Genomic DNA, 14,492 nt, shown 5'->3' on the forward strand with positions numbered 1-14,492 from the left:
TTTAATTTTTATTATTTTGGAGTGAAAGTAATATGTTTTAAGTTAGGATTCTATAAATGGTAAGGTCTCATTACAAAGAGTAAATCTCTGATGATAGATTTTCAGTTTCACTGAGTGACTCATGGGGGAAATATCTTGGGGGTGTGGATGGGAGGAACGCTTATAGATATGACTTAAACCCTAAGGGTATAATGCGGATAATCAATTGGGTAGCAAGAGACCTAGGACTGGTCCTACTGTTCTGAAAAAGTCAATGTAAATGCCTGCAGGGCTCACAGTCACTTCTAAGCAGGCAGGCTGAGCAGCTTTTCGAGGGAAAACTGTCACGCTGAGTGTCTTACAACCCTACTCATTCATTCTTGTACCTGACCAAAGGCAACTCTCCTTAGCCATTTATTGTCCAAGTAGGTGGCTGGTTTGCTGTAAGAACTCAGCCTGTAGGGTGTGCTAGCCCGGAGTACTTTGAATATAAGACATGTAGACAGAGACCCCTATGGTAGTATGGCAGAAGCTGAGAGACAGCAGAGAAAGCAGTGAGCAGGAGCCACAAGGAAGTGGAAGCCACGAGGAAGCAGAAATCATGAGGTTGAGTGGAGAACAGAGAAGAAGTAGGGCAGATGATGCCAGAAGTTGGGGAGGGGAGAAAGTCAGGAGTTTTGGTGGCGGGAGTTAGGATGTCGAGAGACTCAGGACAATAGGAAATAAGTAGAGTCAGACTGGTGACAGGAGTTGATAGTGGTGGGAGCTAGGAACCAAAGGAAGTCAGGAGTTGATAGGAGAGAGGCATTAGGGAGGAGTCAGGAGTTGAGAGTGGCAGGGGCTAAGAAGTAGAGTTTGGGGCTTATAACGGGGGAATATAGAAAAGCAGACCAGATCATGAGTAGATACTGGCAAGAGCGGGGTATAAAGAGTAACTGGGTCAGTTCATTCCTTCCTCTCATCAAAACCTTAGCACCTCCTCACCTCACTCAAAGAGTAGCCATAGGCCCCCTGACCTGGCTCTCGCCACCTCTCTGCCCTGCTCTGGGCCCTTCCCTTGCGTGGCTCACTCGGCCATGCTATTCTCTTCTTTGTCCTTCTAACATGTGCAGATTCTGCCCAGTTTCCTCCAGCTGGAATGCTCGTCCTGCTGATGCGCACACAGCTTTGCTCCCCCCTTTCTTTCAGCTATTTGCTTAAATACCACTTTTTCAGGACAGTCTTCCCTGACCATCCTCCTGAAAATACTAACGCCCCTTCCTGAGAACTCTCTTCACCCAGCCAGCTAAGTTTCTCCACTCCACAACCATCTGGTGTAGTGAATATTTTCTTTACTCATTTGATCCTTGTCCGTCTTCCCCGCTCTATGAAGGCAGAGACATTTGTCTTTTCTTACTCACTGCCGTTTCCCTGATGCCTAATTCAGTGCCTGGCACATAGTATGGACTTACAGTTATTGGAAAAATCAGTGAATAAACAGATGAACTATACTGTACTGCTCACTGTCTTTCTAGTGCTTTTCTCATTTTTAATAATTATATTTATTTAAGTTGATTGATGATTGCTTTATAATATTGGTTTGATTCTGTCATATATCAACATGAATTAACCATAGATATACCCATGTCCCCTCCCTCTTGAAACTCCTACCCACCTCCCACCCTTTCCCACTCCTCTAGTTTAATACAGAACCCCAATTTGAGTTCCCTGAGTCATACAGCAAATTTCCATTGGCTCTCTATTTTACCTATGTTAGTGTAAATGCTTCCATGCCACTCTTCTCCATTCATCTTAATGCTTTTCTCTTTTTAAAGTCATGTGCCTGTTTATCACTTTGCCTTTTTATCATTCTTTCCCCTCCATAGTGTAATTTTTTTTTATAGGGCGTCAACCAGAGCCCACCACTGTCTCTGCAGCATGGTGCCCGGTAAACAGGATGTGTTCAAGCCATGCTTGAAGGCATTAGTGATGGGGCGCCAGAGTAGGAAGTAGTGGGCTGGCCCCTCTGCGGAGAGGTGAGGCAGCCTCTGCTGTTAGAGATGCGGCGTGTCTGGAGCCCTCTTGCATTTCTCCCTGAAGCCTGGCTGTAGCTGCAACTGTTTTCTATAGGATGTTTCTGGCTTCCCAAGGCATTGTAAGGAGACTACTGGTTCAATCTCCTGTTCCTCTTAATGTTCCCCTGTGTCCTTATGCTCAATGCCCATTAACTGAGGGAACTTGGCTCTGCTCCTTGCATCCTCAGAGAGCCTGACACAACAGGAGCTCACTCAACCTTAATTCTTATGAGGGGATCCCAGGGAACACCGGACCCCCTCTGCCAGCACATGAAGAGGCCCGCCATATTTGATGCTGATTGAACTGTGTCTCACCCAAATTCATACGTTGAAGTCCTAACTCTCAGTACCTCAGAATGTGACCTTAATTGAAATAGGATCTTTCCAGAGGTAATCAGGTTACAATGAGATCATGAGGATGGGGCCTAATCCAATATGACTGGTATCTCTGTACAAAGAGGGAAATTTGGAGACAGAGAAACACATAGAATACCCTGTGAAGACTGGAGTTCTGCTGCCACAACCAAAGGGAGCTACCAGGAGCCAGGAGAGGTCTGGCACAAGTCCTTCCCTCGCCACCCGCGGGAGGAAGCCGGCTTGCTGACAGCCTCGTTTCAGACTTGAGCCTCTAGAACTGCAGGACAGCACAGTTCTGTTGTTTCAATCCCTAGTGGGTGGTGCTTTGTTAGGGTAGTCCTTCCCCATGCAGAGACTGGTTCCCCCGCAAACCCAGCTGGAGATGATGTGACCGGACACCCTGAGCAGGCCTGTTGGGGTGCACTGGGCAGGGAGGGGAGGCGGCACCAGCGTACTCACAAAATGCTAGGCCCCGTGGCCCCCCGGAAGGCGTCGTTGTGCATCTTCTCCAGGCGTGCATTTTCCTTTAGCTCCCTGAGGGGAAGGACAGTGCCCTTAGTGGGTTTTTCAGCTCATATGTAAACAGTCAAAGCTGTACACATGCACGTTTGGAGCAGCCCTTGTACGTGGTGCTCAGGGGTGGAGGCGACAAGAAGGGGCTGTAGGTAAAATGCAAAAACGGCATTCTTGTCTTTGGCACAACTGTGAAATCTTGGGTGTTTGGCTCTGCCCTTTCCCTGCAGTTTCCCCCTCTCTCAATGGAAACTTTTATCCTACCACTGAAAGCACTCCCACCGCTGCCCTGGAGCTGTGCACGTTTACTCCAGGCAGCTGGGCAGGGCAGAAATGCTGCTCCAGTGTTCAAGGCTGAAGGGTGCGAGTGCAGCGCACTTTGTACCAGGCTCGCAGCCATCGTGACCTTGGAAAGCTCAGTGTTCGTTAGTAGTAATATACTGATGTTTGCAAATCTTAAAAGAAAAGTAGCGTCCATTCAAAGCTACCCCCTTTCATCATGTTAATTGGACTTTTTGTTTCAGCTGTGTATTTCTCCTTGGGCTTCCCAGGTGGCGCTAGTGGTCAAGAACCTGGCTGCCAATGCAGGAGCCACAAGCGACTGGGGTTCGATCCCTGGGTCGGGAAGCTCCCCTGGACGAGGGCATGGCAACCCACTCCAGTATTCTTGCCTGGAGAATCCCATGGACAGAGGAGCCTGGCGGGCTACAGTCCATCGTGTCACGCAGAGTCAGACACGACTGAAGTGACTGAGCACGCGTGCATGTACATTTTTTCGGTGAGTGACAAAGGGGAGGAAGAACAGCCTGTACAGAAAATTGCCTCCTACGCCAGTCTGGGGTATGTGTCTGATCGTCACTAGGTATGTGTGTTATAGGGAAAAAAGGGTCGAAGGCTACTGCTCTTAAGGAACCCAAGAGCTGCAATGGGAGTAGCCACCTGAGGGCTTCTGTTCCTTTTAGGGATCCCCTGGTAGCTCAGATGGTAAAGAATCTGCCTGTAATGCAGGAGACCCAAGTTCGATCCCTGGGTCAAGGAAGATCCCCTGGAGAACAGCTACCCATTCCAGTATTCTTGCCTGCAGAATCCTACAGCTTAGAGTAAACTTCTCAGGACCAGCTTGGCCTGGCCCCACTGAGCCTGATGTCTCCAAGCAGAGGCCCTTCTGGATGGACAAGGGAGCTGGGGAAGGATTCCCTGGGCTCAGACATGCCAGCTTACTTTGGATCACTTTCTTCCTACAAGAGAAGGGTGGTATTTCAAAGAACTTTCTGGAAAACCCTGGACAATGGGCACAGTGTACGTTCATTTCTGGCATGATGGTTTTGAATATGGGACGTGATTCTTCTAGTAGCACTGTTACAGTGGTGAAAGAAATATACCAACACCCGCCGCCCCTTCCTTGCAAGATCCTTTGTAATTAGGCAGCTCATCTCGTAGCTTTACATCTTTTTATCATCTTTCTGCAAGACTCCACATCACCCTTGCCATTTAAAAACTGCAAAAGCCCCTGCATTTCACCCATTGGTGGCTGTTTTCCATATGTTTCTACTAAGCATTTTCCTTGGGAAGCCTCAGCCCTTTCATCACAATGCACCTGTCCGTCTCACATCGTCCCATCCCCTGGGTATATTTCCACTTTCAAAGCGATGAGGTTGTCAGAGTCAATTGCTATTTAAAATCTAAATCAAAAGAAATTTCCTTCCCAAACCTCCCTGGCTCTTCTTCCTGATTTGGTTTGTTTTAATTATGTTCAGTTGTGGTCATAAATCATTGAAACCAGGCTCTGTGAGCAAATAATCCTCGTGTCAGCCAGGTCAAATTAATTGTTCAAATTTTATGACAGCTTTTCGCATGTTTTATTAAAACTCGGATCTTTCTGTATAACAATAACTCTGCATTATGTAACTCAGCTAAAAAGAAATCAAATTTATCTACCACGTTTTCCATGGTCATCTAGGCATGAGAGACACAGGCAGGCAGGATGACCTTTTGAGGTACAGTGGGAAAACCCCCAAATTCCAGCCAAGGCTTCCCTAATGGGGGTGCTCAGGGAATGGTAGGGAGGGACTCTGGGACCTCTGGCGGTATCTGAGGGTAACCTTCTGAGGTTGCTCCCCTCCACCATATCTGCCTTAGTAAGCAGCATAGTTGAGGCTTTGCAGTCCTCTGATGTCATTGTTCTGGACAGCTCTGGACAGGCCTCTACAGAAGGAAGGGGTCAGAAATGGGGCTGGGTTGTATAGTTGGAACATTTTTCCCAGTTCTTTTGAAGACTATTCCCTCTGCCCTGCTGAAACCCTTCAGTGGGTCTCCTTCCCCTCAGAAGAGAATTCAGACCCCTTCCCCTGGCCCCTCCGTCCTGAAGCCTTGCTCCTGATGCATCTCCACGATGATCTCATCCAGTGTCCCTCTTGCTGATGGCCCTGCAGTCACACCAGCCTCCTCCCAAGTCTTGGAGCTTATCAACTTCTTTTCCTGCTCAACTCAGGCCCTTTGCACATGCTGTTCCCTCTTTCTGTAATGTGCTTCCTCTCATGATTGCCAGGGCTGACCCCTTGTCATCCTTAAGACTCAGCCTAGATATTATATCCTTGGTGAGGGCTGTCCCTGAGCACCTAACCTAGAGTCAGTCTCCTCGCTGTGGTCTCTCAGATCTCAGTAATGAGTTATTTCCTTCACGGTATTTATCACTGCCTACAATGAGTTCATTCATTTTTTGCCTTTTGGTCCATCTCTTCTGCTAGAAACTTCATGAGGGCAGGGACTATTTCCACTGTACCGCTGCAGACCCAGCCCTTAACACCGTGCCTTACATATTAGTGATGCTCAATAGATGTGGTGTGTTGAATGAATAAATGAATGAAATAGGTTTGTGTTCTTGGCAAACTGATTTGTGATCTTGGTTTCCTCTTTCTTGAAACTATGAGGTATGGGGCATTCATACTAATGGGACTTTGGGACCTTTTTAAGTCCACACGCATTGCAGTGCCTCTAAAGGGGCTGACCAGGACCTCCCTCCTTATGCCCTGCTTTCCCTCACCGCCCAAAGCTGCGCCCTCCTGGCTGCCTTCTCACCTCTGACTTTGCTCTGGCTTCTTTTCCTCATCTATTGCTTTCCCTTAATTTTATACTCAGTCCTCTTATTTTTCTTCCTTGTGCAGGTGACCAGGGCCACAAAGGACTTCATGTATCCCCTCTCCTCAGGTACTTCTGACTTCTGTGTCTGCCCTGGTCTGCCCCTTCCCTCTGCCCTTCCAACCCTCTGCCCTTCCTGCTAACCCATCCACCAACTTTCCCTGAGCAGCCCTCTCATACTTTCTACCCCAGGACTTTCAAAGGCTTGTTTTCTACAGCAGAGGGTCCAAATTCTTTACCCCAGCATTGAAGGTCCTTCCTGCTTTGTCCTTGACCCACATCTAGGACTTTTTAAATGCTACTATTTTCTGTGCTAGGGGCACATCCCAAGCACCTTCCTCTGGGCTTTTCTTGTCCTCTGAACATAGCGCATTTTCCTTCTATCTCTGCTTGTCCAAGTTAAGCCCAGCTCAAGGTCTGCATCTCTCATGAGGCTTTCTCTAATTCCCTTCTCTTCTGCCTCTGAAATCCCAGAGGACTTTACCTCTCTCCGGCCAGATGCCATACTTTGCCTTCTGTTTTAGGGACTACTTAGTGTACAGTTTACATACCATTTAGGAGTGTTTCTTCCTAGGCTGTAAACTCCTGCAGGGCAAACACCAGGGCTTAGTCATCTTCGTTTCATCTCAAAATATAGAAGGTTCCTTCAAACACAACTGATGCCTGGCAAACACTTGTCAATACCAGTATGAGGCATCTGGGAGTGCTGTGCCTGGAGAGGCTAGGCCTCTGATTTTAATTCAGCAGAAACAGATTCAACTGGCCAGAGTGAAACCTGCATTGAATTCAAGTCCACAAGAAAATGAGGGAAAATCTACTCCATGATAGGAAGGACAGCTTTTTAAAAAGCTGCCATTTCTTGAGCACTTAGAATGTGCCAGACCTGTGTTAAGTGCATGAAAACATAATCATATTTAGTATCATTCATTCATAATTAATAAACTATGTAATGTGACAAATAATAAGTGAGCACCTACTCTCTGCTACGCACGTGCTAAGTACTGAGGATACAACACAGAGCTTTTCATTTTGGTGGGGTATCCTCCAGGCCTATTAGCAGCTCTACTTTATGGATGAAACACTATGGTTTAGAGCGGTTAAGTAACTTGCTCAAGATTAAGGTGATAAATGATGGAATTGGAGTTTCAGTCCCAGTTAGTGACTTTTAGATCTGTTTTCATAGCCACCAAGCTACATAACATGGTATCAATATAATAGTGTCTTTAATTAATATTTATCATTAAAGTATGTGGTATACTATATATAGACTTATGCTACTCAACTTCAGACTGGCAGCATTAGCATCTCCAGGGAGCTTGGTAAAATTTCAGACTTTTAGGCCCCACCCTAGACCTACTGAATTACAATGCCTGGCGGGGTAGGGGGGGGGGCCTGGGATCTGTGTGCTAACAATCTCCATGTTATTCTTATGTTTGTTAAAGTTGGAGAAGCACTGGTGAAGACCATGATTTATACACGAAAACTGAGAGCATTAGTCACTCAGTTGTGTCTGACTCTTTGCGACCCCATGGACTGTAGCCCGCCAGGCTTCTCTGTGCATGGGATTCTCCAGGCAAGAATACTGGAGTGGATGCCATTCCATCCCCAGGGATCTTCCCGACACAGAGATTGAACCTGGGTCTCCCACATTGCAGGCGGATTCTTTACCATCTCAGCCACCAGGGGAACCCAAGTTTATACATATGACTTATTAATGATAAAAGCCTTTTCATCTGTTTGCTTTCCTCAACTTTGGCTTTAGTTGCACCTTTCACGTGTTGTAAGGTTTTACTCTCGACAACTGTAAGGTGATGGTCATCTTACTTGGTACCTGTTATTGTTCAAGCAGCGCATCCCCCCCCCCCCCCCCGTACTGCAACCTTTGTGAATGAGCCACTTTTTTTTAGGAAAGGGGCCACAGAAAGAAAGAGAGGCTGAGGACAATGAAGGAAGCAACAGGGATGCTTCTCTAGAGTTGAAGGCTGTTCACACTGGGCACCAGGGTAGGGTGTGGTGAAAATGCAGGGCTCCCTCACTTTGTGGAAAATGAGCTCCTTACCCACCCCTGCCCCCAGCCTCCAGCCCCCACAGTAGGGAGATGGGATTCTGTATGGGCCTGTTGAGGCTGATTAGGCTGGTAAATGGCCTTATCCAACATCTTTGCAGTGGGGCCAGGAGGAAGAATTTCTCCACTGAAATCGTGCTGCCTCTAACACACCATCAAGCCAAGTGAGGGGACTAGAGAGGCGGGGCTGTGAGACGGAGGAGCCTAAAGCAGGGTGTTGAATATTTCAGCAAACTGTCAACTTCAATGTATCCAGGCTGCATCTGTTTTTGATATCAGGGTGCTCTGGGGTTTCCAGTCAGCCAGTTGCCTAGTAACATGCATGCTACACTGAGGACCAGGCACTTGAAAGTTTATTTTTGTCCTGGGTTAGTTGCTGAAGATTGAATGTGATCTGGTAGGCAGAGTAATATTTCATTTTTATTCATGAGCTGGGGAAACAAGCACATACTTACAGGGAAATCAGCGTTGTCCCATTGAATGCATGACTTTGTATTTCTTCAAATCCATTTCCATATAGTTTTCTGAAGAGGGAGGAGAGAGATTTTAGAAATGAAAGAAACACAGTTTGGAATCACACATTCTCCTTTCTGTGACATTTATTACCAAGATAATTACTGGCATTTACAATATCTAGCTCAGTTTTTCTAACATTTTAGACCCCCCGGCCTACTGAGATAAGACTCTTTCCTTGCTCTAGTTTACTTCCACCTCCGCCACCAGCACCACTACTAATTTGTTAAATGTTTATGCTGATGTTGATCAGCATAATGATCAATATCTGGTACTTAGTAAATACTTAATAAAATATATGCAAAAAATTCTGCATATATTTTATGATTTAATCCTCATCGTCATTCCCACTATTCTGTCAGAAACCTAAGCCTTCATGTTGCTGTGTAGCTTGCTTAAGATCAGAGAAAACAGTGGCAGAACTGAAACTGGAGGCTTGAGCCATCTAACACTTAAGTCTTCTCTCTGGTTGTCCAGGCCAGTGTGGGTGTATGGCTTTCTGGATGGCTGAAAGCTGAGGGCAGAAGAAGGCTCCGGTACTGAGTTACTGTTTCTTTTTCTTAGATGAGTCTTTGGTGTTAGTGATGCCATATTTTGTTCCACAACCAAGATTTCAGTGTCTGTGAATAGTTATTTAAGACCCCTTCGATAGTGAAATCAATTTAGTTGGGTGCCATCAGCATTTAACAAAATGAAATGGAACAAACCAGAAAATATTAGAGTACGTTGCATGTAATCAGGGTAGTACTGTTTATGACATTGTGTGCCGCCATTGTTTATGTTGTGTACATGAAAGTATATGTATACATACATATATATTAGTCTGCCCAGACTAAGACTAAGACTTAGTGCAAGTCTTAGTTCTAAGATGCCTTAGAACACAGATGCTGGGAAATGTTAGAGCCGGAAAAGAACTGGGAGAGGAGCAAGGCGCATCCTTTTGCTTTACAAAGAAGGAACGAGGCTCAGAGAAGAAAGTGGCCTGTCTAAAGTCCACAGTTGGTAGAAATGAGACCAGAACACACTTTGACTGGGGCTGCTTCTAGCACATCACTTTTGCTGGTTGATGTGCCTTTTCTTCCCTGAAATATCCACATGGCCCCTCTTCCTCCTCCTATGGAGCTATGTTTAATGTTGTGTTCTTGGTGTGGCCTCTCCTGACTGCCCTATTTAGCACCCTTCCCTTCCCCAGCATTCCAGCATTCTCCCTCTCCCTTCTCTGATTTACTTTATCAGCATCTGACCCATGATTATATTGTTGTCTACCTCTCCCAGCAGAATGTAACCTTTATGAGAACAAGAATTCAAATTTTTCTGTTCATTACAGGATTACCTGTATATAGAACAGTGCCTGGGACCTGGGAGGATTACAGTGTATATATGTTACATGAATTGAATGGATAAATGGTAATGTATAAGATGAATTTCTTAGTGTGAACCGTAGCCAAGCAAGTTTGAAAGCCGCAGTCTCAAATGGAAATGTTTGAGTATGTTCTCCATAAACAATGACTTAAGACTCAAGTAAGAAAGGGCTGTGATGTAAAATTAAGCTTCTGCATCTGGCAAGATGCTCTCTTTGCTTTTCAGTGTTGCTGGCAGCTGCATGGGCTGTGTCAGGGACAGCCTGGAAGGGGAGACATGACAAACAGTCTCCACCTACTCCTCAGGTGGCTGCTGTCTGCAAGGTTTCCCTAGCCTTTGTTAAATAAAACTCGCACAGGATTTCACTTCATTGTATCTGTCTGTGTGTAATATGTATGTATATAGTGTGTGTGTGGAGGTGGGGAGGGTCCCTTCCTTTCCATCAACACAGCTGAAACAAACCAGCATATAATATAGGTGGGACTCAGTGTTGAAGCATGGTATTTAAGACTGAAATTCAGAAAATATAGAGATTACAAAATAATGAGTTCAGAGATTGCAGGGGATCATATTTAATTCATTTTGTAAACCCCCCAGATCTCTCATAATGCTATTATCTAGCAGGAGCTCAGTCAGCAGGCTGGTGGCAGCAGTAGCCTTGCCCTTCCACGGGAGAAAGAGCCTCGCCTGGCTCCCTCTGCTCTCACAGGCATTCTCCTGTGTTTGCAGTTTCACACACGAGCTCTTCACTGTATTCGGTAATGGATTATTGGATGCCATTTCTCAATAGTTTCCCTTCACCATTTATATTGTAGAATCTGAGGGGATTGATCTTTAGATTATGTCTGTTGTCTTGTGCAATTACACACAACCTTCTTACCTCCTCCACACAATCCCACTAGAATCCTCTTTTTATTTTACACTTAGAATATTGTTCTTTGTCACCCGCTTGTCATCTTAGGGGCTGAATGCCTTTATAATAATCTCTTTGAGATGCAGAAATCATATCTGTCTCTTCTCTGAACTTTTGAAGTTGGAGTCTAGTCTACTGTTCGTCAAATCAGTCTCCTCCATCCAGTGACTCAGCATCATCTGGAGTTGCTGGCCAGAAATGCAGACTCAGACCTCCTGACGAGGTGCCCTGCAGACCGAGAGTCAGAACCTGGCCGTGGTAGCCAATAACAGGCACATTTTTTGGAAATGCATGTTATTTTGTCATGAGTTACTTTCCTTTTTAACAAGTAATTATTTTTTGGCTGCACTGGGTCTTCGTTGCTGTGCACAGGCTTCCTCTAGGTGCAGCCAGCGGGGGCTGCTCTCTAGCTGTGGTGCACGGGCTTCTCGTCGCAGTGGCTTCTCTTGTGGAGCACAGGCATGCGGGCTTCAGTAGCTTTGGCGCCTGGGCTCTAGAGCACAGGCTCAATAGTCATAGTGCACAGAATTAGTTGCTTCATGGCATGTGGGATCTTCCCAGGTCGGGGATTGAACCCATGTCTCCAGCATTGGCAGGCAAATTCTTAACCACTGTGCCACCAGAGAAGTCTGCAAAGACTCTTTCACAGCAAGCTCTCCCAGTGAGCTTTGGGCATGCTGCTTTGCGACCTCTTGCCCTAGGCTATATGTGATAGGGTGCTGCAGCTGTCATTGTTTTCATGGTGCAAATCAGATAGTCTGTTGGACAGCACTAAGTCCAGAGTCTGGTCCTGCCTTCTTAGTGGTGGAGCTCCATTGTAGGAAAGGTAGTCCCTACTCTGCTTGCAAAGCAAAGCTGCCAGCACTTGTCTGAATGCCCAGTCCTCACCACTGTTATGTGATACCCTGATCCTACTTTTGATACGTCTTAGATCTTCCAGTTGACTTTTTTGTGGGGCCTACAGTGCCATTGCTCTAAGCACAGCCTTGCAGGTAAGTCTGCAAGCCCTGAACCCAAGCCTTCCCTGGGCTCAAATCCTAGCTCTACTCCTTACGAACTGAGTTGCTTTAGGCAAGTTACTTAACCTCTCCGCATCTCAACTTCCTGATCTGAAAATAGGGATGATAATAATAGTCTTGAGCTCAAAAGACTGTTGTATAGATTAAAACAGTATACATACATTAAGGGCTTAGAACTAGGTTCTGGAACAAAGTAAATGCTTAGTGTGTTGCTCTTATGATGATTACTATTATCATGTTTAACAGTGGCTTCCAGATCTCTGGCAGAACAGAGGGAAAGATGCCCCTTTCCATGCTCTGAACAGCCTGTCCTGAAATGCAGTGACCTGTTAAATTGAACTGTCATTCTCCTCTCCTGAGGTGGGGGCCTTTCTTCTCCTGGATGGAGTAGGTCAGCTCAAAGGCCTGGGCTGCTCCAAATGTACTCATTCCCTGGGGGCCCTCAACCACCTCTGGTCTATATTGGTATCGTTGCATTTTTGTATTTGAACATTTTTCCTGTCTTAAAAAAAATTTTTTTTTTATACTCTGGGTTCTGCTTCTTCCAACTTTCCAAATAATCTGGCTCACTGTTTCCTTTTCAGCTGCTGTTCTTCAGCTCTGTTCTTAACATTTGCAGACAATAGAATGTGCTGCCTTGTTTTGATTAAATGAGTGGAGAAATTACAGATGTGAGTGGGAAACCTCATGCTGTCAGCCTGCAGAATGCTTTAAATGCCCTTTAAAACATCTGGAGAGTCACTTCAGATCGCTTTTCTCCAAAACATCATGGTGTCAGAATTAAATGAGGAGGGCTTCCTTTGCCTTGAGGATGCTGTCACAGGCATAGAAATGAATTTTTCTCTCTCTTCTATTACAATAACTGTACCTTACTTTAAAGCATTGTCTAGGTTCTCTATTCAAATGTCAGAAATTGTGACTCAGAGAGAGTGGCACCTTTTTATTTAAAATAAGATTCGGGCTTTAGAACTTCATCACAGATGACACTCTAATTCTGAATGCTGCCTTATACCAAACCCCAACTATTCCTGGGGCTTTAAAAGTATTTCTGGGGTTATAGTAGCAGTCTCAAACATTCTGCCATAGTTCCCACTCAGATCATGTAGCCAACTTGTTTTTTAGCCAACTTTGAATGATTTCAAAGAAGAAAGCTTAATTTAGGTTTATAGATGCTCAGGGTCTCAAAGAGTGCCCCCACTGAATGGGGAAGTATCACATACCTTAGGATCTGGGGTCCTCCCATGTCTTCATTGAGGGCAAAAGATATGTAAGATCCAGTCACTGAGTCGTGTCTGGCTCTGCAATCCCATAGACTGTAGCCTGCCAGGCTCCTCTGTCCATGGAACTTCCCAGGCAAGAATACTGGAGTGGGTTGCTATTTCCTCCCCCATCCATGTCCTTGAGAGGATCGTAATCTCAGTGAGTGAAAACATGAAGTAATGAAAGAATAATACAAACCAGGAGACATTCCCTGTGAGCATGTGTGGTGTGCAGAAATGAGAAGTCTTGGAGAAGTTCTCTGGGGTTAGAGAAGTCAGAGAGGCTGCATGGTGGACTCAAACCTTGTGGAATCAGTAACACACTCTTCTAGAAAATCTGCCCTGTGGTAGTATATCTGTAAGCAAATTTTAATCAGATGCCCATGCAAACACCATCCTAAAAAGGAGGGATCCTAAAATCACCCCTTTCTTCTTACAATACTTTGCTGAAATCCTTTTATATCTGAATACTTCTTCATGCATGAAGACACTGCTTCAGTGGGTTCCCTGGCAGTGGTTGTGTGGATAACTGTCTCTGGTCACTGCTAGATGCCGCCATGACCCTGGTTTTGGGTGTTCATCAGAATTCCCCCATATTTGTGGGACTCACATTCTCTGTAGCAAGGAATTCCTCTCTCTGATATGAGCACACCTCTTGTTTTTCAGCACTACTGAGTTTTTATGTTTCCGTCCTCTACAGCCAAGTTCGTGCCAGCTTACCATATGCAACAATAAAAAGGTGACATGCATTCAAAATAATAATGAGAGCAATGGAGAACAATACATTGAATAACATTTTTGAAAAATCCATGTTTCATAGTGATACTTAAAAAGAGAGAGAGAAAGAGAGGAGAATGAAGAAAAAGAGAAACCTTTTTTATACAGAAGAGTGCTGGCTGATAAATGTAAAGGAGTGATACATTTAAAATTACCATCTTATAGCTCTCTATAATAACTGAATAATGAATGAATGCTGAAACCACTGGGTGAAAGGTTGTTGGCCAATGGATAGTCACACGAACTCAAAGTATCCCATGATGGTTTGCTGAATTATGGCAAAGGGAGAAACATGCCATATGAAGAGGTCTGGCAGTACCTCTGCAGCCAGATGGCCAAGGAGTGGCATCGTGTGACATGATGCACCTCCTGGTCTGATGCAGAGGGAGACATTTAACATCTAATCAGGACCGTATAGTTGGAGGAGTCCAGACAACTGGCCTAAGCCCTCAAAGGAATTTGTGTTTTGCAGAGCAGAGGAAGACAGGAGGGCAGTTCCCAGGGGGTGAGGTTGGGAGGACTAAGGGACATAACAGCAAAAAA

The 14,492-nt window shown here is 45.4% G+C and overlaps 1 protein-coding gene across 1 annotated transcript in view; it reads right to left on the bottom strand.

The window, feature by feature from the left end:
• The window catches only part of LHCGR (lutropin-choriogonadotropic hormone receptor), a 59,181-nt gene that overhangs the window by 12,211 nt on the left and 32,478 nt on the right, over positions 1-14,492 (bottom strand). The window contains 2 exon segments of the mRNA NM_001314279.1: positions 2,850-2,924; positions 8,562-8,630. Of these exon segments, the coding sequence (NP_001301208.1) occupies positions 2,850-2,924; positions 8,562-8,630 (144 nt within the window).

Source organism: Capra hircus, chromosome 11 (genome assembly GCF_001704415.2).
Source record: "Capra hircus breed San Clemente chromosome 11, ASM170441v1, whole genome shotgun sequence".
Taxonomy (NCBI): Eukaryota; Metazoa; Chordata; class Mammalia; order Artiodactyla; family Bovidae; genus Capra; species Capra hircus.